Source organism: Cervus elaphus, chromosome 19 (genome assembly GCF_910594005.1).
Source record: "Cervus elaphus chromosome 19, mCerEla1.1, whole genome shotgun sequence".
NCBI classification, from domain to species: Eukaryota; Metazoa; Chordata; class Mammalia; order Artiodactyla; family Cervidae; genus Cervus; species Cervus elaphus.
The window spans coordinates 81,346,420-81,371,434 of record NC_057833.1 but is presented as its reverse complement, the minus strand read 5'-3'; the positions used below and the strand labels follow the sequence as shown (position 1 = coordinate 81,371,434).

General features: G+C 39.7%; 1 protein-coding gene and 1 pseudogene across 3 annotated transcripts in view; one reads left to right on the top strand and one right to left on the bottom strand.

The window, feature by feature from the left end:
* The window catches only part of TMEM108 (transmembrane protein 108), a 411,871-nt gene that overhangs the window by 180,545 nt on the left and 206,311 nt on the right, over positions 1–25,015 (bottom strand). The window contains exon 3 of one of the 2 annotated variants that reach the window (XM_043875509.1): positions 13,443–13,524. In XM_043875509.1, the coding sequence (XP_043731444.1) occupies positions 13,443–13,482 (40 nt within the window). In that variant the 5' untranslated portion in view covers positions 13,483–13,524. Of the gene's footprint in view, positions 1–13,442; positions 13,529–25,015 lie in introns of both variants that reach the window. The other variant, XM_043875510.1, reaches the window with a different exon arrangement.
* LOC122676167 lies at positions 5,018–6,709 on the top strand (annotated as a pseudogene). The gene has a single exon (XR_006335458.1). The product of XR_006335458.1 is annotated as an obg-like ATPase 1 (transcript).

The window sequence follows — 25,015 nt, the reverse complement described above, 5'->3', positions numbered from 1 at the left end:
CTATGACAATTCAAAAGGGGGGACAAAATTGCTCAATTACTTCTTTTACCTTACATTTCTATTAACTCCTCTAATGATGTACGGACAGACAGATTTGACAGTACAGATCAAAAACAATCCTTATGGACATCATTGGTATCTGAATATGCCTGACCAAATATAAATATCAAAATTAATGGTAAAAGATTTTCTGGTCTCCTCGACACTGGATCTGATTATTATTATTTCCAAACACTTATGGCCCAAATCCTGGCCTATACAAAAAATCTCTTGCCAAATTGCAGAAATTTCTCAAACCAAAGTGCAAGAGGTTTATCAAAGTGTTCAAATCTACCCATGTGAGAGACCAGAAGGCCAACCTGCAACATTAAGACCTGATGTGATAGATGCATCCCTTAATCTAATAGACAGGGACTTACTTATGCAATGACAAACTCAGATATACATTCCACATTTTTCCTAGGGGCCACTGCTCATTTAACAAATAATGCAATTATTAAAATAACTTGGAAGAACAACGAGCCTATTTGGACAGAGCAGTGGTCCCTTATGAAAGAAAAATTACAGGCTGCTAAAGAACTTATAGACATACAATTAGAATTGAAATATATTGAGGAATCTTGCTCTCCTTGGAACTCTCCTATTTTTGTTATAAAAAAGAAATCTAACAAATGGCGTCTCTTAACAGACCTTAGAAAAGTTAATGCATCTGTGAAACCTTTGGGTGCATTGCAACCAGGGATCCCATCACCTACTACTATTCCTCAAAACTGGCACATTATTATTATTGGTTTACAAGACTGCTTTTTTAATATACCTTTACACCCTTTAGACTGAGAGAGATTTGCTTTCTCTCTCCCTTTTCCTAATCACATCGGGCCTCATAAATGATACCAATGGACTGTGCTGCCTCAAGGAATGATGAATTCTCCCACCATGTGTCAATACTATGTAGCTAAACCCCTTGAGCCTGTGAGAAAACAGTTTCCTGATTTTCTTATTATTAATTATATGGATGATATATTGTTTTCGGCTCCATCTGTTTTAGAAACTCAACACATGTTTGATATATCTCAACAATGCTTAAAAAACTCTGGGTTAATCATTGTCCCTGAAAAAATTCAAACCTCTACACCTTACCATTATTTAAGATTTGTTGTTAATAGACAACATATTATTCCCCAACTAACACAGATTCGTACTGATACATTATCAACTTTAAATGATTTTCAAAAACTCTTAGGTGATATAAATTGGATTAGACCTTCATTGCTGCTGCTGCTGCTGCTAAGTGCTTCAGTCATGTCTGAATCTGTGCGACCCCACAGACGGCAGCCCACCAGGATCCCCCATCCCTGGGATTCTCCAGGGAGGAACACTGGAGTGGGTTGCCATTTCCTTCTCCAATACATGAAGGTGAAAATGAAAGTGAAGTTGCTCAGTCATGTCCAACTCTTAGCAACCCCATGGACTGCAGCCTACCAGGCTCCTCTGTCCATGGGATTTTCCAGGCAAGAGTACTGGAGTGGGTTGCCATTGCCTTCTCCAGACCCTCATTAGGCATTGCTAATTATCAACTGACTAATCTATTTAATACTTTGAAAGGAGATCCTAATTTAAATAGCCCTCGTTCACTTTCTCGAGAGGCACGAAAGGAACTCTATTTAGTGCAAAATAAATTACAAAAACAGTTTCTTACTCGCATCAGACTAGATTTACCTCTAGAATTATTTATACTTCCCTCTCTTCATTCTCCCACAGGACTTCTTGCCCAACAAGAACACCCAATAGAATGGATCTATACCCATTTTAGAGGAATGAAGTCACTTACACCCTACCTTGATTTAATTGCTCTAATCATTATCAATGAAAGAAATAGAACTAAAATTCTAATTGGCTCTGATCCTCATAAAATTATAATACCTATCAATAAATCTCAATTTGAGAAAGCATTACAAACTTCCACCAATTTCCAAATAGCTTTTCTAGAATATTTTGGAGAAATTTCATTTCATTATCCTTCTAACAAGCTATGGAATTTCTTCAAAAATACTGAATTTATTATTTCCCACATCATCAGCTCACAGCCTACACCACAAGCTGAAGTTTTCTATATAGATGGGACTAAAAACGCCAAAGCCTTATTCTGGTCTCTCAAAGAATATGAAGTCTTTTACACTAAATTCCATTCTGCTCAGCGAAACGAATTATATGCTCTTATTCAAGTTATTTGCCTACACCCTTACCCCACTAATACAGTCTCTGATTCCTTGTAATCAGTTTTCATATTAAAAAACATAAAAACCTCCACCATAAACTCCAATCAACCTGTTATTCAACAACTCTTTTTTGAACTACAATCTGTTACTAGCAACTGCATTTCTCCCATTTATATTACACATATTTGAGCACATTCCTGCCTTCCTGGCCCCATGACTTACGGTAATGAACAGGCTGATAAACTGGTTTCTTTTGCTACTCTGGAGGAACAACATGCTCTGTTGTACAACAATGTTGGCTCTCTACACCAGCTATGGAAAATCCCATACCACCAGGCTAAAGAAATTATTAACAATTGCTCTACTTGTAGACCCCTACATCTTCGACCCATTGCACAAAGCATTAATCCTCGGTGATTGCAACCTAATGGACTATGGCAGATAGATGTAACTCATTGCCCTGAACTCTCTCCATCTCCCTTCCTACATGTCTGTATAGACACCAATTCTTCTTTTATGTGGGCCACGCCTCTTCACAGTGAAGCTACACAACACATTATAACTCACCTATTAGCTTGCTTTACTATAATGGGAACTCCTAGTGCTATTAAAACAGACAATGGCCCTGCCTACACTTCAAGATATTTCAAACAATTTTTACAATCATTTTCTATTAAACATATCACAGGTATTCCTTATAATCCACAGACATAAGACAAAGTCGAACAAGCACATCACACACTAAAATTACAAATAAAAAAATTTAAAAAGGGGGAATACACAGGAACACTACTATCTAAAGCAGACTTTACTAAATTCCAACATAAGATATTCTCTAAACCTATAACTATTGTTAATATAGCTTTATTTGTTTTAAATTTTTTTAAACTTACCACAAGGAGATATCTTCACAAGAGCAGAAAAACATTTCGAGGAACTGAAGGACACTTCTCTTCCTCTGCCCATTTGGTACCAAGAGAGCTTAACTAAACAATGGAAATCTGGGAAATTAATCTTACAGGGAAAGGGGTATGCTTGTATTTCTCCAGATGGATCCAATGAACTCACATGGCTTCCTCTTCGGAACATTCAACCCAAGGGGGCCCCCGGCATTCAAAGTAGAGACAAAACAACAAAAAGCCCAGGAGGAAGAAACTCCAATAAGGGCCATGGCAGCTCTAAAGATCTCCAGGAAGCACCGCCCTCAGCGGCATCAACCTTATGATCTCCCCTCTTGGGGACGAATTAAAACCCTTACTATTCAAGCTGAAAATCTGGTTTCTCAACAGGGAATGCCTCGAAGTCCTGAAAATATTTTTGTTGCCATGCTTACTTTGCTTGTTTGCTTCTGCTCCCCACTCCTGCTCAAGCTGAACTAACTAATTATACATACTGGGCTTACATACCCAACCCCCCCTTTACTACAGGTTGTAGAATGGACAGAGAAAGGACCAATCCTATCAACCAATGACTCCATACATATGCCTTCTCCATGAATCATTAAAGGGCCCTCACACCCTGAAGAAGAAGGGAAACTAACTAATATTTCTCTAGGTTATGAAGTCCTTCCTTTGTGCATGGGCCCAACAGAATTATGCATAAACGTTAGCCGACAAACTTGGGCTTTCACCCTGACTCCAAAAGAGGACTTTTGGACATTGCTTGGATTGTTTACTGCCCTATCTTTGTCTGTGAACCATGTTTATACTACTGAAACTTTAGGGAAAGAGTAAGGCAAAGAACAAAGAACATTATGCAAAGCGTTTACTTACAAGAACTTTATACTCCTGTTCCTTGGGACAAATGTCAAGCCAAATCAGGAAAATTACTGGCTAATCATACAATTGTCCATTGGGGACCCCATTGTATGTGGTCATCTAACTGCTCAGATGATATTAACAGCACTGTGTGTGACTATGCTACTCAAGTAGCATGGAAGGTTACTAACACTACAATGGAGCATTACCATGACAAAGGACTTCTTGGGTGGCTTGACAGTGGAATGGCCCTCCCTCGTCTTCAAATTGTCCTCAGTAAACAGATTGGGCCTGAACAATGGGACACCTGGAAACTTGCTGTGAGCACCAAAGAACTTGGGACTTGGACTAGACATTTCACAAGGACCAGTCGTAGTCACAGTAACTCTTTCTTTCGTTATAATCAATCATATTTCATACAAGCTTGTGTTCCCCTTCCTTTTGTTATAGCGATAGGGAGTTTACAATTCAATAAGACTTTACGTTCTGTAACTTGTATAAATTGCAAATTATATACTTGTCTTAACTCTTCTGTTTCCTTAAGAAATGAATCCCTTTTGATTCTTCCATCTTGACGTACTCTGTGGTTACCAATAAATCTCCAGAGGCCCTGGGAAGAAGGTCCCATGGCTGGACTTGCTTCCCGGTTACTTACTAAACTGCCCTGGTGATCTAAACCACTCACTGGATGGCTGATTCTTGGTATTTTGGGATTAATAGCTATTTGCACCATTGCTGCCATTGCTGACGTTGCTTTACAAACCTCAATTCAAACACATAATTTTATCCAAAATTGGACTAAAGATGCTCATACTATGTGGGCCACTAAGGCTCAGATAGATGAGGATATTCAAGATGAAATAGAGAACCAAAAACAGCCATCAAATGGGTTGGAGATCAATGAACAGATGTACAAAAACAAGTGATACTAAAATGTGATTGGAATTCTACTCCATTTTGTGTTACTCCTGTTCAATTCAATCATAGTGCCTACAACTGGGAACAAATCAAATTTCATTTACAAAACATACACGATACTTCCTCTCCGCCTCCCATTGCCGGCAGGACCCATCTCCCGCTGCTGCTGGGACCCCGTGTCATCACGCGCCGCGAGCACGATGCCCCCCAAAAAGGGAGGTGATGGAATTAAACCACCCCCAATCATTGGAAGATTTGGAACCTCCTTGAAAATTGGTATTGTTGGATTACCAAATGTTGGGAAATCTACCTTCTTCAATGTACTAACCAATAGTCAAGCTTCAGCAGAAAACTTCCCATTCTGCACTATTGATCCAAATGAGAGCACAGTACCTGTGCCTGATGAAAGATTTGACTTTCTTTGCCAGTACCACAAACCAGCAAGCAAAATTCCTGCTTTTCTAAATGTAGTGGATATTGCTGGCCTTGTGAAAGGAGCTCACAATGGGCAAGGCCTGGGAAATGCCTTTTTATCCCATATTAGTGCCTGTGATGGAATCTTTCATTTAACACGTGCTTTTGAAGATGATGATATCACACATGTTGAAGGAAGTGTAGATCCTGTTCGAGATATAGAAATAATACATGAAGAGCTTCAGCTTAAAGATGAGGAAATGATTGGGCCCATTATAGATAAACTAGAGAAAGTGGCTGTGAGAGGAGGAGATAAAAAACTAAAACCTGAATATGACATAATGTGCAAAGTCAAATCCTGGGTTATAGATCAAAAGAAACCTGTTCGATTCTATCATGATTGGAATGACAAAGAGATTGAAGTACTGAATAAACACTTATTTCTGATTTCAAAACCAATGGTCTACTTGGTTAATCTTTCCGAAAAAGACTACATTAGAAAGAAAAACAAATGGTTGATAAAAATTAAAGAGTGGGTGGACAAGTATGACCCAGGTGCCTTGGTTATTCCTTTTAGTGGGGCCTTGGAACTCAGGTTGCAAGAATTGAGTGCTGAGGAGAGACAGAAGTATCTGGAAGCGAACATGACACAAAGCGCTTTGCCAAAGATCATTAAGGCTGGGTTTGCAGCACTCCAACTAGAATACTTTTTCACTGCAGGCCCAGATGAAGTGCGTGCATGGACCATCAGGAAAGGGACGAAGGCTCCTCAAGCTGAAGGAAAGATTCACACAGATTTTTGAAAAAGGATTCATTATGGCTGAAGTAATGAAATATGAAGATTTTAAAGAGGAAGGTTCTGAAAATGCAGTCAAGGCTGCTGCAAAGTACAGACAACAAGGCAGAAATTATATTGTTGAAGATGGAGATATTATCTTCTTCAAATTTAATACACCTCAGCAACCGAAGAAGAAATAAATTTTAATTATTGCTCAGATAAATGTACAACTTCCAAACGGCATATACTTTTCTTTTTCAATTAAAATTTCTGAAAACTGAAAGGGCAGGTAAAGTTGGGGTGATGGGACTCTTCCACAAACAATTATTTTTATTCATTTTAAAATTAAAATACTGTGTACCTCCAATGAGCTGCAAGTTCACTAAACGTGAACAGCTTTGCTTTTCCCGTGATTAAGACCCTACTCCAAATTGTAGAAGCTTTTCAGGAACCATATTACTCTCATGATACTTCATTAATCTCCATCATGTATGCCAAGCCTGACACATTTGACAGAGAGGACAATGTGGCTTGCTCCTTTTGAATCTACAGATAATGCATGTTTTACAGTACTCCAGATGTCTACACTCAATAAAACATTTGACAAAAAAAACAAAACAAAACATACATGATAATGCCTCTCTGTACAATTATTACAAAAAGAAATCTTTGAAACCTTTTCTAAAAATCTGCCCTCTTCCACTAATTTGGAAACTTTAGCTGAACAACTAGCTGATCAATTATCTGGGCTAGACCCACTCGGATGGTTTCAGAGTGTTACAGCATCAGGTCTGGAACTTTGGTGACTGTCTTGACAATTATATTTGTTGTTTACCATTGTCTTTATGCAAAAATTGTTAAAACTAAACAAACTCAAATGGTCAGGACCCTTTTTACAAATATAATAAATAAATAAGGGGGAATTGTCAGGGAATGTTTAACAGGAGGATTCCTGCATGCTGTTTCTGACAAATCCTCTGTTCCTTATCAGTTCCTGGCAATAGGAACAAGTGGAACAGCACGCCGCTCCCAGGACTGAGGTCATAGGATGAAACACATGCATGAATCTCCTTCAGTAAACATTCTCCTTATGACAAAACTGCTTAGTCTCAATCCTCTTTCCTGAGATATGGATTGTCTCCTGACCTTATGACAATTGTTAATCCCTTGTTCCCTTAATAATGGTTGCTGTACATTTGGTTTTCTGATCTTTATCATTGTCGAAAGAAATTCCTTATACAATAGCCTATATATACTCACAGAAAGATCATTAAAGCACCCTTGCTCCACCAGAAACTTGGGTCCCTGTCTCTCTCTCTCTCTCCCTCTCCCTCTGGCTAATTCTCTGGAATGCGGAAATCTGTCGAGCTCACTCTCCTGCCTGGGCTTTCAAGACCTCTCTCTTCAAGAGGGTGCCCTGTGCCTCTGTGAGCAGTACAAGCCCTGTCCTAGGGCTTTATTGGTTCTCTGCATAACCCAGGGAATATTAACTTCTTTCTCTTTCACTTTCTTATCATCAACTCCAGACCACCAGGTTCTGGTCCATTAAAGGACCTCAACCTCTTCTTACTTCTTAGAAAAACATACCATGATGACTGCATACACTCACCAAAGTCAGTTAGGGATAGCCCACTTACTTGGATCTTTTTCTAGCTTCCAAAGGAAATTCATTTGAAACATGGGGCTGACTTAGGGTGGGAGCTAGAATACAGATTGGTTTGCTGAGACTTGGTCCTAGAGGAGAATTTAGTGGCAGAAACCCAGGGACATGTTGCCCAGTTAGCCACAATCTACTCTAATAATTCTGTATTTTATCCATACATGTGCTTCTGTACTGTAATGTATAATTGATGGCTTGTGATAGTTGTACAGTTAAGGATTAATTCTTTCTCAGTGGTTCATTAAAGTAACAGTGCATTTTACAATTAATGACATCCTTGACATTCTAGATTTGCAGAAATGTGGTAATTACATTAAACATATATTAAGCCCCATTATGAGTCAAGCTCTAGATTAGACTGGAGATAGGGGAATGAATGGAGTCCCCACACTGAAGAACTGGAAGACAAGCAAACAAGCATATGCACACGGAAAGGTGAATACAAGCTGATCCTCCAAAAACACAGGTGTGAACTGCATGGGTCTGTTTATACACAGAGTTTTTTTTTTTTAAATAAATACACTCTTACCCCACTCTAAGTATGCACAGACTGACTGTAAGGAACCCAAACACCTATGGAAATGGGATCCACAGGGGGGCCCGGAACCAACTCCCCCTCAGATCCTGAGGGGTAACTGTGCTTTGTGAAGGATGAAATGTCAGCACACTGTGGATGCCCCTGGGTGGAGTAGTGTGTGTGCGTGCGTGCCTGCATATGTGTGTGTGTGTGTGTGTGTGTGTGCGTGTGCATGTGTGCACACACACATGTGTGCATGTGCATGCACCCATGTACATGGAGAGAATCAGTGAGAGATGACGTGGAAGAAGAAGGCAATCTGGGACCAGAGTACTAACCAGTCTGCAGTGCTAACCTAAGAAATTTAGGCTTAATCCCTCATGATCCTCAAACATTTTGGTCTCATGACCTCTTTATACTCTTAAAAGAGAGCCTTTGTTTATATGGGTTATATCTACTAATATTTACTATGTACTGTTCTGTGCTTAGTTGCTCAGTCATGTCTGACTCTTTGTGACCCCATGGACTATAGCCTGCCAGGCTCCTTTGTTCACCGGGATTCTCCAGGCAAGAATACTGGAGTGGGTTGCCATGCCCTCTTCCAGCGGATCTTCCCAACCCAAGGATCAAACCCAGGTCTCCCACATTGCAGGTGGATTCTTTACCATCTGAGCCACCAGGGAAGCCCATGAATACTGGAGTGGGTAGCCTATCCCTTCTCCAGGGGGTCTTCCTGACTCAGGAATTGAACCGGGGTCTCCTGCATTGTAGGCAGATTCTTTACCAGCTATTATAACTGAGAAACAAAAAATATTCACCCATTAAAATAACAATAAACTCACTACACATTAATATATAACATTTTAAATAAAATACAACCATACTTTCTAAAACAAAAATATTATGAGAAGGGTGCCATTGTTTTACATTTTTGTAAATCTCCTTAAGGTCTGGCTTATGAAAGACAGCTAGCTGGCTCTCACATCGGCTTCTGCATTTAATCTGTTGCAGTATAGCTGAAGAATATAAAGAAAATCTGGCTTCATAGGGACAATATTGTTGGAAAAGGAGGGCCTCACAAACTTCCTGGAAAGGTCTCAGGGGTCCCTAGAGCTTCCTGGACCACACTATGAGGACTGCTGTTACTGGTAATGCAAAGCCATCGAAAGATCATCAGCGTGGACACGCTGCTGTTTGGTGGCAATGTGAGGGTGGATTAGAAGCAGGAGGCCTTAGATAAGGGCAGCAGGAAGGGAGACTATTAAAAGGGCTCAGGTAAGACCATAGGAAGCCCTTCTTTAAGCAGAGACAACGATACAGAGAAATGGATTCACAAGTTAAGAGTCTGTGGGAACTGATATCCAAATGCATAACTTCAGGTATTCAGCACTGGAAATCCAGAAGAATGGTGGTGATAAGGCACAAGCAGATCATTTCTGCTTTTAGTTGGCCAAAGAGGCAAGATCGGATAAGCCAGAAAGAGAAATAATGTGAAAATTCAAGACCGTTGACTCAAAGAGATCCAAATAAATGGACAGGCCCTGGCAAACTTACCTGTTTAAACTGCTATACTCAGTATGGTTTAAAACGACACTGAGGATTTCCCTGGTGGTCCCATGGTTAAGAATCCACCTGCCAATGTTGGGAACTTGGGTTCAATCCCTGCTCTGGGCAGATTCCACATGCCACAGAACAACTAAGCCTGTGAGCCACAATTATTGAAGCCCACATGCCCTAGAGCCCATGTTCTGCAACTTGAGAGTAGCCTCTACTCACCACAACTAGAGAAAGCCCTCACACAGCAACAAAGACCCAGTGCAGCCAAAAATAAATAAATATTAAAAAAAAAACCACAACACTGACATAGTATTTGCCTTAAGAAAGTAAAATTAATTTTTTATTAATGCAAATAATCCCTGAAGGTTACAGAAAAGCTCCCAACTCTCCTTAGACAATGAAGCACACCTTGGCATTAGTTAATTTAGTCAGATTGTTTTCTTTCTTAATGAGCACAGGAAAGCTTCAGAACACAGATCACATTAGAGCAACCGGCCTAGTAGGTACCATGGTAGGGCTCTGGGTATACTATGGGATAAAAGGGAAAAGAGAGGGAGAATGTTAACTCCCTGTGGAAGATATTACTATCTGGATATTTTTAGTTTAAGAAGTGATTAGAGGGATTGTTACATGATTATTAAGAAGTGAATAAAGTCACTGGGTAGCTGGTTGGCAAAAATAGCTAGTTAGCACTGAAAAAACACAAAAGACACTTTGTTCACTGTAAAGTAAATTTAGGGCTTTATGCCCAGTTGCAGAGATCAGATGAGAGGCAGGTCATCCCAACAGAAATGAACTCTGTTCTCAAGCAGCTTCTCATTATGCCTCAAAGAGCCTAGAGCATTGAGGAATATGGATTTTGGGGTGTGTGTGTGTCTGTGTGCATAATTTGAGTCTGAGACAGATGCAGTCTCCATGGTCCAGGTAGAGGGTGGAAAAGTTGATACTTCTTACCTTTTAAATTCTACACATTAGGAACCCAAATCTACTACAGGAATTCTCTTTATCTTCCACCATCTGAGTAATAAGGCCCTGTGGACAGTTCTCTGGGTTGGGCAAAGGATTATTTTTTGTATGGTTGCACAGTTCAGTATATTCAGAGGATGCAATAAGCAAGATGTGCCAATAATACAGAGTATGATTTAAGAAATACAGATTCCTGTGTATAGAGCAAATGCTTAACTTACTAAACATCATTACTCCTTAACTTTGAGTAAGTATCCAAACGACTTTGATTTGAATAGATATTGGTATATAAAAACTTACCTTCATAAGCTCAAAAGGATTGTCTTGGTCTTCTTAAAAATGAAGTAAATTTCCAGGACACAGCACCCAGGCAAAGACCAAATCTGTCACTTCAGAACTCAGCGCCTCCCCAGTAATGTCACATTCTTAAATGTTTGTGATGATGTTCCTTACTTTTCATTGTTACTTTTTCAAAAAAAAATTGCGACATGACCTGGGAAAGGCAGTCTTGATCACATCAACTCTCTCTTCTGTAGAATGAGATCAAAGTTCCACTTGCCATATAAGGTTTGTAAGGATTAAATCCTGTAAACATTTTTGTGAACCAAAAAGCCCCATGCAAATGTTAGTTAACAGTAGAGCTCCTAGGGAGGCTGTATCCTTTTCATGCAGACAGGATGGCCCAATAAGGGAACAGGCATTTATTTTAGGTCTTCTATATGCCATATTACCTCACTGAATACCATCTCACGTAGTGGGTGATCATGTCCCATTTTATATATGAGGTACATGGAAGGTAAGTCATGGTTATCCAGGTCATTAAGTCATTTTTTTGTATAGGTCTTCTGTGTATTCTTGCCACATCTTCTTAATCTCTTCTGCAAGGTCCTTATTGGTTCTGCTCTTTGTCATGCCCATTCTTGCATGAAATGTTCCCTGGATATCTCCAATTTTCTTGAATAGATCTCTAGTCTTTCCCATTCTACTGATTTCCTCTACTTCTTGGTATTGTTCATTTAAGAAGGCCTTCTTATCTCTCCTTGCTATTCTCTGGAATCTGCATTCAGTTGTGCATGTCTTTGCCTTTCTCCTTTACCTTTCACGTCTCTTCTTTCCTCAGGCAGTTGTAAAGCCTCTTTAGACACCACTTTGCCTTCTTGCATTTTTTTTTCCCTCTGGAATGGTTTTGGTCACTGCCTCCTATACAGTGTTATGAACCTCTGTTTAGTTCTTGAGGCATTCTATCTACCAGGTCTAATCCCTTGAATCTGTTTATCACCTCCACTGTATAATCATGACCTTATAATACTACGCAAACTTTGGGGCATACAATCAGCATAGGTGAATCCAACAAACTTTCTGCTGCCTTCTAAATCAATCCTGTTCTTTTTAATTTCTGGTTTCTTTTGTGTATAAAAAAACTGCCTCACCTTCTTGAGTGTGTGTGTAATCCTATTTATCTTTCAAATGTTCCCTCTCTCATCAAGGCAGAATTAATCATTCCTTTATGACACTGCTAATTCAATCCATAAAGCCCTTTCTCTAATAAGCAAGCTTATCATTAAAAAAAAAAAGCAACAAACCCTATAAAATATATGGAGAAAAAACATGAGAGAGTCCCTATACCTCTCGGTGACGTTCCACCAGGATGAAATCAGGCTGACGTGATCTGTGTTTCAGGGATTAGAATTTAATAGCAAAACTGAGTCAGTTAAAACACCCAGTAAGAATGCTGTCTGTAGATTAAGTGCTTTGCACTGGGGACACAACATAACCTGAACTGCTAAATTCTAAGGGCTGACTGGTGATTTGCATCCCAGTCTCTTTTCATGCTATTTTCTTGGCAAAAGTTAACAAGGAGCACTCAGCCTAGGAAAGATAGGTCCTCTATTTACCTCAGCAAGAAACAGATAAGCACAATGAATTTCAAGTTTTCCCAACTCAATGGCTTTGGTTTGACCTGGAGTGGGTAATGTCTGTTGTCCCACATGTGTCAATCTGAACATCAAACCCACCAACTGGTGTTAGATTTTACATTCATTCAGTAACAATCCAGTCCCAAAGATTACACAGTCCCTATGTGACAACTGGCACTTTATGGTACAATCCACAAAACGCATGAGCATTGTGCCAAGAAAATCATGATCCAACATTCGCCATTCTACCACTAAACCTAAACAAACTACATTTCACCACTCATTGTTCAAGAACACATGGAACTATGCAAAACTATTCCAAGTACAGGCTGTACAGTCACTGAATGGTAATAGGTTCCCTGTGACTAAATCCTACAGCCTACCATTCCCTCTTCATGAAGAGTCCAGAGTGGATCATACCAGAACCCCTTTAAATTCCGCCACATAACCAAGAGTATTAATGCTTTTGATACTCATTTTCAATTGACTATGCTTTAACACGCCAATTTAGAATAATCATATAAAAGTCTACAATAATTATGTACAGTAACTGATGCCTGAGGCAACAGAATGACTTGATGCTTGATACTCAAGTACCTAAATGAAGCAGAGGGAAAATGTACTGTTCTCTTTCACCAGCCAAACACTGGTCTTCCTCCAGAAGGTGTGTAAGCTTCTGGCACCAGTGAAATAATAACATTGGTCTATTCTAGGCCAGAAGAAAAGTGACATCAACTTACTTAACAGTTGGCAATAGAGGGCCTGTAAACTTCTCTTCATGGTATCATCTGGTCCTGCTTGTCCTCCAGTTTATTCATGATTCTGTCTAGGAAATTGGGAGAAGAAAATCATTACATCTGGGAGACAGAATTCAAGTCAGTAATCAGAAAGAACTCCACTCAATATGATCCTGGTGTTAAAGCCCAAAATACCTTATTTGAAGATAAAAGTTCTTGGAGCAAATATACCACAGTACTATCTATGTAATAAAACTATCAATTAATCAGTTAGATTTTGAAACTACACATCACTCATATGGGCAACTAGAGGGTGAGAATCTGGCCTTGGGATTTTGAAGACTTACAAAACATCTTCCCTGCATCTCTAGTTTTGAAACAGGAGAAACAAGGAACTTGTAATCTCATTTCTGCAATCCTGTTCGCCAAACAAAACACTCCCCCAAAAGCTTCACCAATTTCAAATTGCATTATATTAAACAATTTTTCTATTATTTTCTGATTACAAAAGATACCTCCAGTGTAGAATATCTGGAAAATGTAGCTAAACAAAATATAGTTAAGAATGGACAAGAAACTACAAATTACCTATCTCTTCAGCTTTTCCTGTGTGCATTTCTATTGGTCTATTTTGCTGTACATTCTAATTTTTCTCCCTAGCAGTAGAAACATCTTCCTCTGTTGTTATTACACTTTACTACATTTTTTTTTCTTCTTTTGGCCACACCTCTTGGCTTATGGGATATTAGTTCTCTGACCAGGGTTTGAACTCAAGGCTCTCAGCAGTGAAAGTGTAGAGTCCTAAGCACTGGACCACCAGGGAATTTGCATTTTACAACTTTATTCTAAATGGCACACAGTATTTTTTTCAAGATAATTTCCTAGAAATGGAATCACTAGGACACAATCTAAGGCTCTTGAAATATATTGCTGAGATGCCCTTCACCAACACTATATTATGAAAATCTCCATTAGATTACAACCTACTTAATGAAGGAAACTTGTATTTTCTTACCATCATTGCCAAGTAAATAGGCACATATTTCATCTCATTGCTTTTGCATTTTACATGTTTATTAGTTTTTTAAAAAATTGTAAATTCACATTTGGCAAAGATTCTCTAGTTAGGTGCTGAAACTTTTCCTGTAGACCTATCTGTGCACTTCCTTGTAAAACCAAGTGAAGGCAGCTCTTTTGCCCCTTTCCTATTTGCCCATTTCTCCTCCCCTTTTAATCTTTAGGACTTCCCTGGTGGCTCAGATGGTAAAGCATTTGTCTACAGTGCGGGAGACCTGGGTTCGATCCCTGGGTCGGGAAGATTCCCTGAAGAAGGAAATGGCAACCTACTCCAGTACTCTTGCCTAGAAAATCCCATGGACAGAGAAGCCTGGTGCAGGCTACTGTCCATGGGGTCGCAAAGAGTCGGACACAACTGAGTGACTTCACTCACTTTAATCTTTAAAGAACTTAATGTAGGAATAAGATCATTAGGCAATTTAACCTAACTACTGACTTACACTCTCCTGAATGCACACCATGCCTTGTCTAACCTATGAATTCTTCTACAAGATAAGAAGAAGTAAGAGTAAAGAGTTAACTAGTTAAAGAATGGTTAGCTCTCTACCTCACAATGGCCCCCTAAGGAATCCTGTAGGCAGATCAAGGGGGCAAGGTATTATCTGGAGAGAGAGTCAGCCAGTCTGCACTCAGTAGAGATAATGCAGAACCCAACATCCTGCCTTGACGATTCTGACATTCTTTTCTCCATTTTTCCCTTTAAAAACTATCATGGCTGTGCAGAATCCTTGGAGTTGGTCTCTGGACATGAGTCCACCTCCTCCCAGAGGTTGCCAGATTTTCTCATTAAAGCATCTTTGCTTTCTACTGACACTTGCCTCTTGAATTATCGGCTTTTGAGTGGTGAGCAGCCAAACCTGAATATGGTAACACTCGTTTTAGCAAGAACCCTGCCAAATCAGTTTAACCAGCACCCCAAACCCTGAATATCTGATCAGATTTACTCTACCATCCTGCCTTCAGCATAACCTTGTTAGGTCAGTTTAGCCAAACCCCTTACTCTGGTGCTTCCTCTTAGTAATTTTCCATCCACTGACTCCCATTCTGCTCCTTGGCTATCTATTCCCACTTGACCGTGCTTTATTCAGGGTGGAGCCCAATCTCTCACCCTTACTATAAAATGTCATTGCAATGGTCCCTGCATCCATTCATATCATCCTGAATAAAGTATGCCTTGCCACCTTTAACAAATGTCACTGAATATTTTTTAAAGACATTCCTTAACCATTCTCTACTGGCATGCTGTTTTTTTTTTTCTTTTTTCCTTACAATACCCCAAGTAGAACTGATCTATCTTTAATTTTTTTCTCAAATATAATTAATGTATCATAAAATTCAGCCTTTAAAGTAGACAATTCAGTGGTTACTAGCATATTAAAAGTTATGCAACCATCACCAATACCTAATTCCAGAACATTTTCATCACTCTAAAAAGAAATTCCCGTGTTTATTAGCAGTTATTTCCTAACATCCTCTCTTTCCAGTCCCTGCCAACCACTAATCTACTGTGCTATGGATTGCCAATTCTGTGCCTTTCACATAGAATATACGGCCTTTTGTGCCTGGCTCTTTCAATTAGCATAGTGTTTTTAAGGTTCATTCATGTTGTGAAGCACGCTGTTGTTTTCTTATTTTTTTTGTAAGAATGATGCATACACATACACACATACACACAAAACCATGATTAGAAATGCCTTCCTTACTTAATTAAGGAGTACATAAAAAGTTATAAATAGTTGCCTATATTTTCTTCTGCTATTTTTTTTTATTTCATTTAGATCTGTTTCTGAACTTTGTGTTATGTTTTACTTCTCTGTCTGCTCATTCTCCCACTAAACAATATGTGTTGTTTAAATCAAATTCTTAGTAGAACTAGTTGTGCCTTACTGTGCCTTTTAGAGACCCAGGTTCAATCCCTGGGTCGACAAGATCCCCTGGAGTAGGAAATGGCAACCCACTCCAGTATTCTTGCCTGGAGACTTCCATGGACAGAGGAGCCTGGTGGGTGCCAGTCCATGGGGCTGCAAAGAGTTGGACACGAATGAGCACATATGGATGGACGTTGTTCTTCCCCCAAATTAACTTTAAGATAATTTTATTAAATTTCAGAAAAAAATATCATTAGGATTATAGTCAAAATTATCTTCTATTTGTTTATTAATCTGGGAGAGACTTGATCTCATCAAAATCTAAGTGTGCTGAGGGAATTAAATTTTTTAAGGATTGTAGCTCTGGAGATCAGAAGAATCCCTTTTAGAGGAAGAGAAGAGCTCTTGTTTTGCGGGGTGGGATAGAGGGTGGGGGAACAATAGCTCAATGACTTCTTTGGCTAACCTACCCCCAGTGTGATCTAGCTGAGTAAGAGGGAGAGAAAGTTAAATTGCTCTCCATTATAATATAAGAGGGGGCTTCCCTAGTGGTTCAGTTGGTAAAGAATCTGCCTGCAATGCAGGAGACCCAGGTTCAATCCCTGGGTTGGGAAGATCCCCTGGAGAAGGAAATGGCAACCCACTCCAGTACTCTTGCCTAGAGAATTCCATGGACAGAGGAGCCAAGCAGGCTACATGACTGTATGACTAACTTTAACTTTTGACTTTGATAATATAAGAGGAGGTTTGAGTTCCCAAAGGCTAGAAAAGAGGGATTGAATGGTCTAGAAGTCAGAGAGGCTGAGGAGATAACAATCAGGAGATACCGTGAGGCAGAATAGGCAATTCCAAAAGACAGCAGCAGGTGAGACACAAGAATAAAGGATAGAGTGAGAAATTCCCCACAAACTTTAATATGTGTAATATTTAATTTTTCATTGCTTCTTGTTTTATGCTATTTGTACTTAGACACCACATCTGTCCTTCTCTCTCCCACAACACTTAGCCACCACTAGGACCCTCACAAACCTCAGAAAGAAAACAGCCTTGTGATAGCAATGCTCAGCTGGGCAATGAAAGAGACTATGTCTTTAGGCAAGAGTGACTGGAAATGGAGATAGGAGCCACAAGGACCATAAGCAATGATTGGCAGGCATCTTCAGAGTGCTCAGGAGCTGGTAAGCATGCAACAAATGTGCTGTGAATACAGAAATAAATGAAAGAATAAATGAATAATCAAGTAAAAGGAGAACAGAAGTATTTGTAGTTGATGTTGATCAAGAGGAACATAAACCCCTCAATCATCTCTGGAAATGCTTGGAGATTTTCAAGAAACCATTAGACTTGTCACGAGAGATGGAATACAGTCATGTGATTCGAATATCAAAGAAACAACTGAGCACATAAATATGGGACACTTGAGATCCTCAGGGTTACCCAGGGCTATTCTAACTACAAGCACCATATGGCCTACTATTTATTCAAAATTAATCTTTAGGTCTTTCTGTGGAGTTTTGTAATGTTTTTCCTTCATTTAAGTTCTGCAGCCTTGTCGACTTAATCCCTAGGCATTTTACACCTATATGTACTTTTGCCACAGGGATGGAATTTCCATTTCCATTATATTTTCTAAATCGCTTCTATATGGAAATGATTGAGTTTGTATATTTACTTTGTGACCTAACTGAACTCACTTAAGAGTTCTAACGATGGTTTCTCAGCTGAGTCTCTTGGGTCACTTGAGCTCCTTTGGCTGGATGGAGAGGCATGGTGAGATTCCATCAAAAGCCTCTTTTTAACCATATTAATTGTATTAATCATATTAACCATTAACCGTATTAACATTAATTGTGTCTTATCCCTCAGGGAATAATTTAGGAACTCCAATGATGACAGCTAATTTCCGGGGTGAAATTCTAACAGAGTTTTATAGCCAAAAGGCTAAAGAAAAGAAAAATGAGAGGATAAAGATGAAAACATTTGACCAAACATGCAGAGACAGTGACACAGGTGGGGACCTGGCTGATCATTAGCTCAGGGGAAATAAGAGGGTGCAAGTAACCTGAATCACTCCTTAACAAGTGCGAGCCTCATAGAACCCTGCCTCTTCTTTTGGGTTAAATGAAACAGTTCTGTCAATTTTATTGACTTGGGAGGGAAATCTCTTTAGAAATGTCCACGTACCCAGGGAAGAAGTAATACAGAACCAAATGAAAAGCTCTTGGCATTTGATATGTAAATTGACTTGAAAAGACAAGTTCACAGACAACAAATGAGAAAGAATACCCAAGAAAATTCTGGGGAAAAAAAAATCCCAAGAAGATGCGGCCAGGGAGAGAGGGACTGTCAGGCCTACTAGACATTAAAACATCCTCAAAAGCCTCTATAATTAACATAATTTTAAACTGGCACATGAATATACCAAATTATATATGGATATTTATGATGCAATAAGGACAGTATTATTAAATCAGCAAGCAAAAAGATGAGCTTTTAAATAAAAATTTTGAGATAATGGCAGAGCAATATGGATAAAGTTAAAACTGTACTCATTTCAAATATCACATACCAGCATAAACTCCAAATAAGGCAGACCTTTAACTGTAAAAAAAGTAAAGAATACAAATACTAGAAGAAGGATGGAGGGAACTAAGATGGCAGAGGAATAGGACGGGGAGACCACTTTCTTTCCCATAAATTCATCGAAAGAACATTTGAACACTGAGCAAACTCCACAAAACAACTTCTGATCACTAGCAGAGGACATCAGACACCCAGAAAAGCAGCCCATTGTCTTCGAAAGGAGGTAGAACAAAATATACAAGATAAAAAGAGAGACAACAGAGTTAGGGATGGAGACCCGTCCCGGGAAGGGATCTTAATAGAGGAAGTTTCCAAACACCAGTAAACCCTCTCACTGGCAGGTCTGGGGGAAGTTTTCGAATCTCGGAGGGCAACCTAACTGGGAGGAAAAATAAATAAAACCCACAGATTACATGCCTAAAAGCAACTCCCCGCAGAAAAGTACCCCAGACGCTCGCATCCCAGCAAGTGAGGGCGGAATGGAGAGGAGTGGGCGGCATTGCTTAGGGTAAGGACCAGGCCCGAATGCCCTGAGGGCAATCGGAGGGAGCTAATGTGAGATAGCAAGTTAAACTGTGGGATAGCATGAGAGAGAGAATTAAGTTGGGAAAAGCCCTAAACTTAGGCACTACCTGCCGGTTCCCAGAACGAAGGACTGAGCGAATACCAGAGAAGGGTGGACCGGCCCATCCCCCGCTGGAGGCAGGAGGCAGGGGGGAGGGGAAAGGGGCAAACTCAGCCCTAGAGAGGCACCCCCTACCAAACTGCAAACAGGCTTCCAGCTTCTAACCAAAGACTTCCTGAGATTCTGGATGGTCGACATCTGCCGGGAGGGTCACAGCTAGAGTCCAGCTCTCCAGAACTGACACAAGGCACACCCGACTGGCGAGCACGGAAACTGAGGCTGGGACCGCGGAGGGGATAAGGCGCCCTGCACCTGAGCAAAGTGCGCTCGTCAAGCTCCTGGCTGCCTGAGCTACTCCGACCGGGGAAGGCACAAAACGCAGGCCCAACCGAGTCTGTGCTTTTGTGGAATACTCGAAAACCTGAGTGGCTTAGGCCTGGGAGGTGCACGCAACTCAGGGCCTGCTCCCTGGAGAGCAGCCTGGAGCCTGAGCAGTGTGGACAGGGAAGGCACGCATGCCACGAGCGGGGGCAAACCCAGTGTGGCCGGAACACTGGGAGTGCTCCGCACACAGGCCAGTGACATTTGTCTGCAGCGCCCCTCCCTCCCCACAGCACGACTGAACAAGAGAATCTAAACAAGAGACCACCTCCTCCCGCGTGTGTCAGGGTGGAAATTAGACACTGAAGATACCTGCAAACAGAAGCCAAATAAACAAAGGGAACCTCTTCAGAAGTGACCCGGTGCAACAGATTAAAATCCCTGTAGGTAACACCAACTACACCAGAAGGGGCCTATAGATAGCGAGAAGTGTAAGCTCAAACAAGGAGCTATCTGAAACTGAACCGAACCCACACTGCCCGCAACAGCTCCAGAGAAATTCCTAGATATATTTTTACTACTATTATTTTTTTTAACTAAAAATTTTTTTTCTTTTTTTACTTTTTCTTTTTCTTTTAAAGTCCTCTATTACTCCTTAATTTTCATTTTTACAAGCCACTATAACCTGGCAAAAAAAAAAGGACCCTATTTTTAAAGTGAACTCCATATACATTTCTTAAATTTTTTTGTGTTTTTGTGGTTTTTTACTATTGTATTTTTAAGAGTCTAACCTCTACCCTAGATTTTTAATCTTTGGTTTTCAGTATTTGATATCAATTTTGGACATTTAAGAATCCAGCCTTCAGTACCCATTTTTACTCAGGAGTGCGATTACTGGTTTGATCACTCTCTCCCCCTTTTGATTCTCTTTTTTCTCCCCCAGATCACCTCTATTTCCTCCCTCCCCTTTCTCTTCTCAATCCAATTCTGTAAATCTCTGTGGGTATTCTGGGCTGCGGAAAACACTTACGGAACAGAGTACAACTAGATCTGTCTCTCCTCTCTTGAATCCCCCTTTTTCTCCTCCTGCTCACCTCTGTCTCCTTCCTCCCTCTCCTCTTCTTCATGTAACTCTATGAACCTCTCTGGGTGTCCCTCACTGTGGAGAATCCTTTCACCATTAACCTATAAGTTTTATTAACAGTGCTGTATGGAGGGAGAAGTCTTGAGGCTACTGAAAGAATAAGACTGAAATCCAGAGGCAAGAGGCTTAAGCCCAAAACCTGAGAACACCAGAGAACTCCTGACTACAGGGAACATTAAAGAGATCATCCAAAAGCCTCCATACCTACACTGAAACCAACCACCACCCAAGAGCCAAGAAGTTCCAGAGCAAGACATACCATGCAAATTCTCCAGCAACGCAGGAACATAGCCCTGAGTGTCAATATACAGGCTGCCCAAAGTCACACCAAACCCATAGACCCATCTCAAAACTCACTACTGGACACTCCATTGCACTCCAGAGAGAAGAAATCCAGCTCCACCCACCAGAACACTGACACAAGCTTCTCTAACCAGCAAACCTCAACAAGCCAAACACCCAGCCCCACCTACTGGGAGAAACCTCCACAATAAAAAGGAACCACAGACTACCAGAATACAAAAAGGCCACCCCAAACCCAGCAATCTAGATAAGATGAAAAGGCAGAGAAATACCCAACAGGTAAAGGAACATGAAAAATGCCCACCAAGTCAAACAAAAGAGGAGGAGATAGGGAATCTACCTGAAAAAGAATTTAAAATAATGATAATAAAAATGATCCAAAATCTTGAAGACAAAATGGAGTTACAGATAAATAACCTGGAGACAAGGATTGAGAAGATGCAAGAAATGTTTAACAAGGACCTAGAAGAAATAAAAAGGAGTCAATTAAAAATGAATAATGCAATAAATGAGATCAAAAACACTCTGGAGGGAACCAAGAGTAGAATAATGGAGGCAGAAGATAGGATAAGTGAGGTAGAAGATAAAATGGTGGAAATAAATGAAGCAGAGAGGAAAAAAGAAAAAACAGTTAAAAGAAATGAGGACAACCTCAGGAACCTCTGGGACAATGTAAAACGCCCCAACATTCGAATCATAGGAGTCCCAGAAGAAGAAGACAAAAAGAAAGGCCGTGAGAAGATACTCGAAGAGATAATAGCTGAAAACTTCCCTAAAATGGGGAAGGAAATAGCCACCCAAGTCCAAGAAACCCAGAGAGTCCCAAACAGGATGAACCCAAGGCAAAACACCCCAAGACATATATTAGTCAAATTAACAAAGATAAAACACAAAGAACAAATATTAAAAGCAGCAAGGGAGAAACAACAAATAACACACAAGGGGATTCCCATAAGGATAACAGCTGATCTTTCAATAGAAACTCTTCAGGCCAGAAGGGGCTGGCAGGACATACTTAAAGTTATGAAAGAGAATAACCTACAACCCAGATTACTGTACCCAGCAAGGATTTCATTCAGATGCGAAGGAGAATTTAAAAGCTTTACAGACAAGCAAAAGCTGAGAGAATTCAGCACCAAACCAGCTCTTCAACAAATGCTAAAGGATCTTCTCTAGACAGGAAACACAGAAAGGTTGTATGAACGTGAACCCAAAACAACAAAGCAAATGGCAACGGGACCATTCTTAACAATAATTACCTTAAATATAAATGGGTTGAATGCCCCAACCAAAAGACAAAGACTGACTGAATGGATACAAAAGCAAGACCCCTATATATGCTGTCTACAAGAGACCCACCTCAAAGCAAGGGACACATACAGACTGAAAGTGAAGGACTGGAAAAAAATATTCCATGCAAACGGAGACCAAAAGAAAGCAGGAGTCGCAATACTCATATCAGATAAAATAGACTTCAAAATAAAGGCTGTGAAAAGAGACAAAGGACACCACATAATGATCAAAGGATCAATCCAAGAAGAAGATATAACAATTATAAATATATATGCACCCAACATAGGAGCACTGCAATATGTAAGGCAAATGCTAACAAGAATGAAGGGGGAAATTAACAATAACACAATAATAGTGGGAGACTTTAATACCCCACTCACACCTATGGACAGATCAACTAAACAGAAAATTAACAAGGAAACACAAACTTTAAATGACACAATGGTCCAGCTAGACCTAATTGATATCTATAGGACATTTCACCCCAAAACAATCAATTTCACCTTTTTCTCAAGTGCACACGGAACCTTCTCCAGAATAGATCACATCCTGGGCCATAAATCTAGCCTTGGTAAATTCAAAAAAATTGAAATCATTCCAGTCATCTTTTCTGACCACAGTGCAGTAAGATTAGATCTCAATTACAGGAAAAAAAACTATTAAAAATTCCAACATATGGAGGCTAAATAACACATTTCTGAATAACCAACAAATCATAGAAGAAATCAAAAAAGAAATCAAAATATGCATAGAAATGAATGAAAATGAAAACACAACAACCCAAAACCTATGGGACACTGTAAAAGCAGTGCTAAGGGGAAGGTTCATAGCAATACAGGCTTACCTCAAGAAACAAGAAAAAAGTCAAATAAATAACCTAACTTTACACCTAAAGCAACTAGAGAAGGAAGAAATGAAGAACCCCAGGGTTAGTAGAAGGAAAGAAATCTTAAAAATTAGGGCAGAAATAAATGCTAAAGAAACAAAAGAGACCATAGCAAAAATCAACAAAGCTAAAAGTTGGTTTTTTGAAAAGGTAAATAAAATTGACACGCCATTAGCCAGACTCATCAAGAAACAAAGGGAGAAGAGCCAAATCAACAAAATTAGAAATGAAAATGGAGAGATCACAACAGACAACTCTGAAATACAAAGGATCATAAGAGACTACTACCAGCAGCTCTATGCCAATAAAATGGACAACTTGGAAGAAATGGACAAATTTTTAGAAAAGTATAACTTTCCAAAACTGAACCAGGAAGAAATAGAAGATCTTAACAGACCCATCACAAGCACGGAAATCGAAACTGTATTCAGAAATCTTCCAGCAAACAAAAGCCCAGGACCAGATGGCTTCACAGCTGAAGTCTACCAAAAATTTAGAGAAGAGCTAACACCTATCTTACTCAAACTCTTCCAGAAAATTGCAGAAGAAGGCAAACTTCCAAACTCATTCTATGAAGCCACCATCACCCTAATACCAAAACCAGACAAGGATGCCACAAAAAAAGAAAACTACAGGCCAATATCACTGATGAACATAGATGCAAAAATCCTTAACAAAATTCTAGCAAACAGAATCCAACAACATATTAAAAAGATCATACATCATGACCAAGTGAGCTTTATCCCAGGAATGCAAGGATTCTTTAAAATCCACAAATCAATCAATGTAATACACCACATTAACAAATTGAAAGATAAAAACCATATGATTATCTCAATAGATGCAGAAAAAGCCTTTGACAAATACTAGAAGGAAATATGAGTAATTCTTCTATTACTTGGGGGTAGAGAAGCTTTGCTAACTCTGAGGCAAAGTTTGAAGCAATAAGGAAAAAGATAAACATAAAAAATTACTCAGTAAAAACTATAATTAAGTAAAATATAAGTTGAAAACTATACAAATGTTCAACTTATAAGAAGGAAAGATTTAAAGTCCCTAAATTTCCCCCCAAATCAATCTTCACGGTGCTTTAGCAGTAGTCTGCATACATGGGCAGAATGGCAAAAATCTGAACCGGCCAACACACCTGCTCCAAACTAAGGCTGAGCGAGGCAATGCTTTGTCTTTGTGTTTCAGCTCTGATACTGTGAACAGTGTTCTTTCAACAGGCAATTTAATGCCATGCTTTTTAGCATTTTGTGTTTTTTATTGACATCTCTCTTCGAAATGGCCCCAAGCATAGTGCTGAGGTGTTGTTTAGTGTTCCTAAGTGCAAGAAGACTGTAATGAGCTTTACAGAGAAAACGCATGTCTTAGATAAGCTTTGTTCAGGCATGAGTTATAGTGCTATGACTGTGAGTTCAAAGTTAATGAATGTACAATGCATATTACACAGGCATCTTTAGACAGAAACAC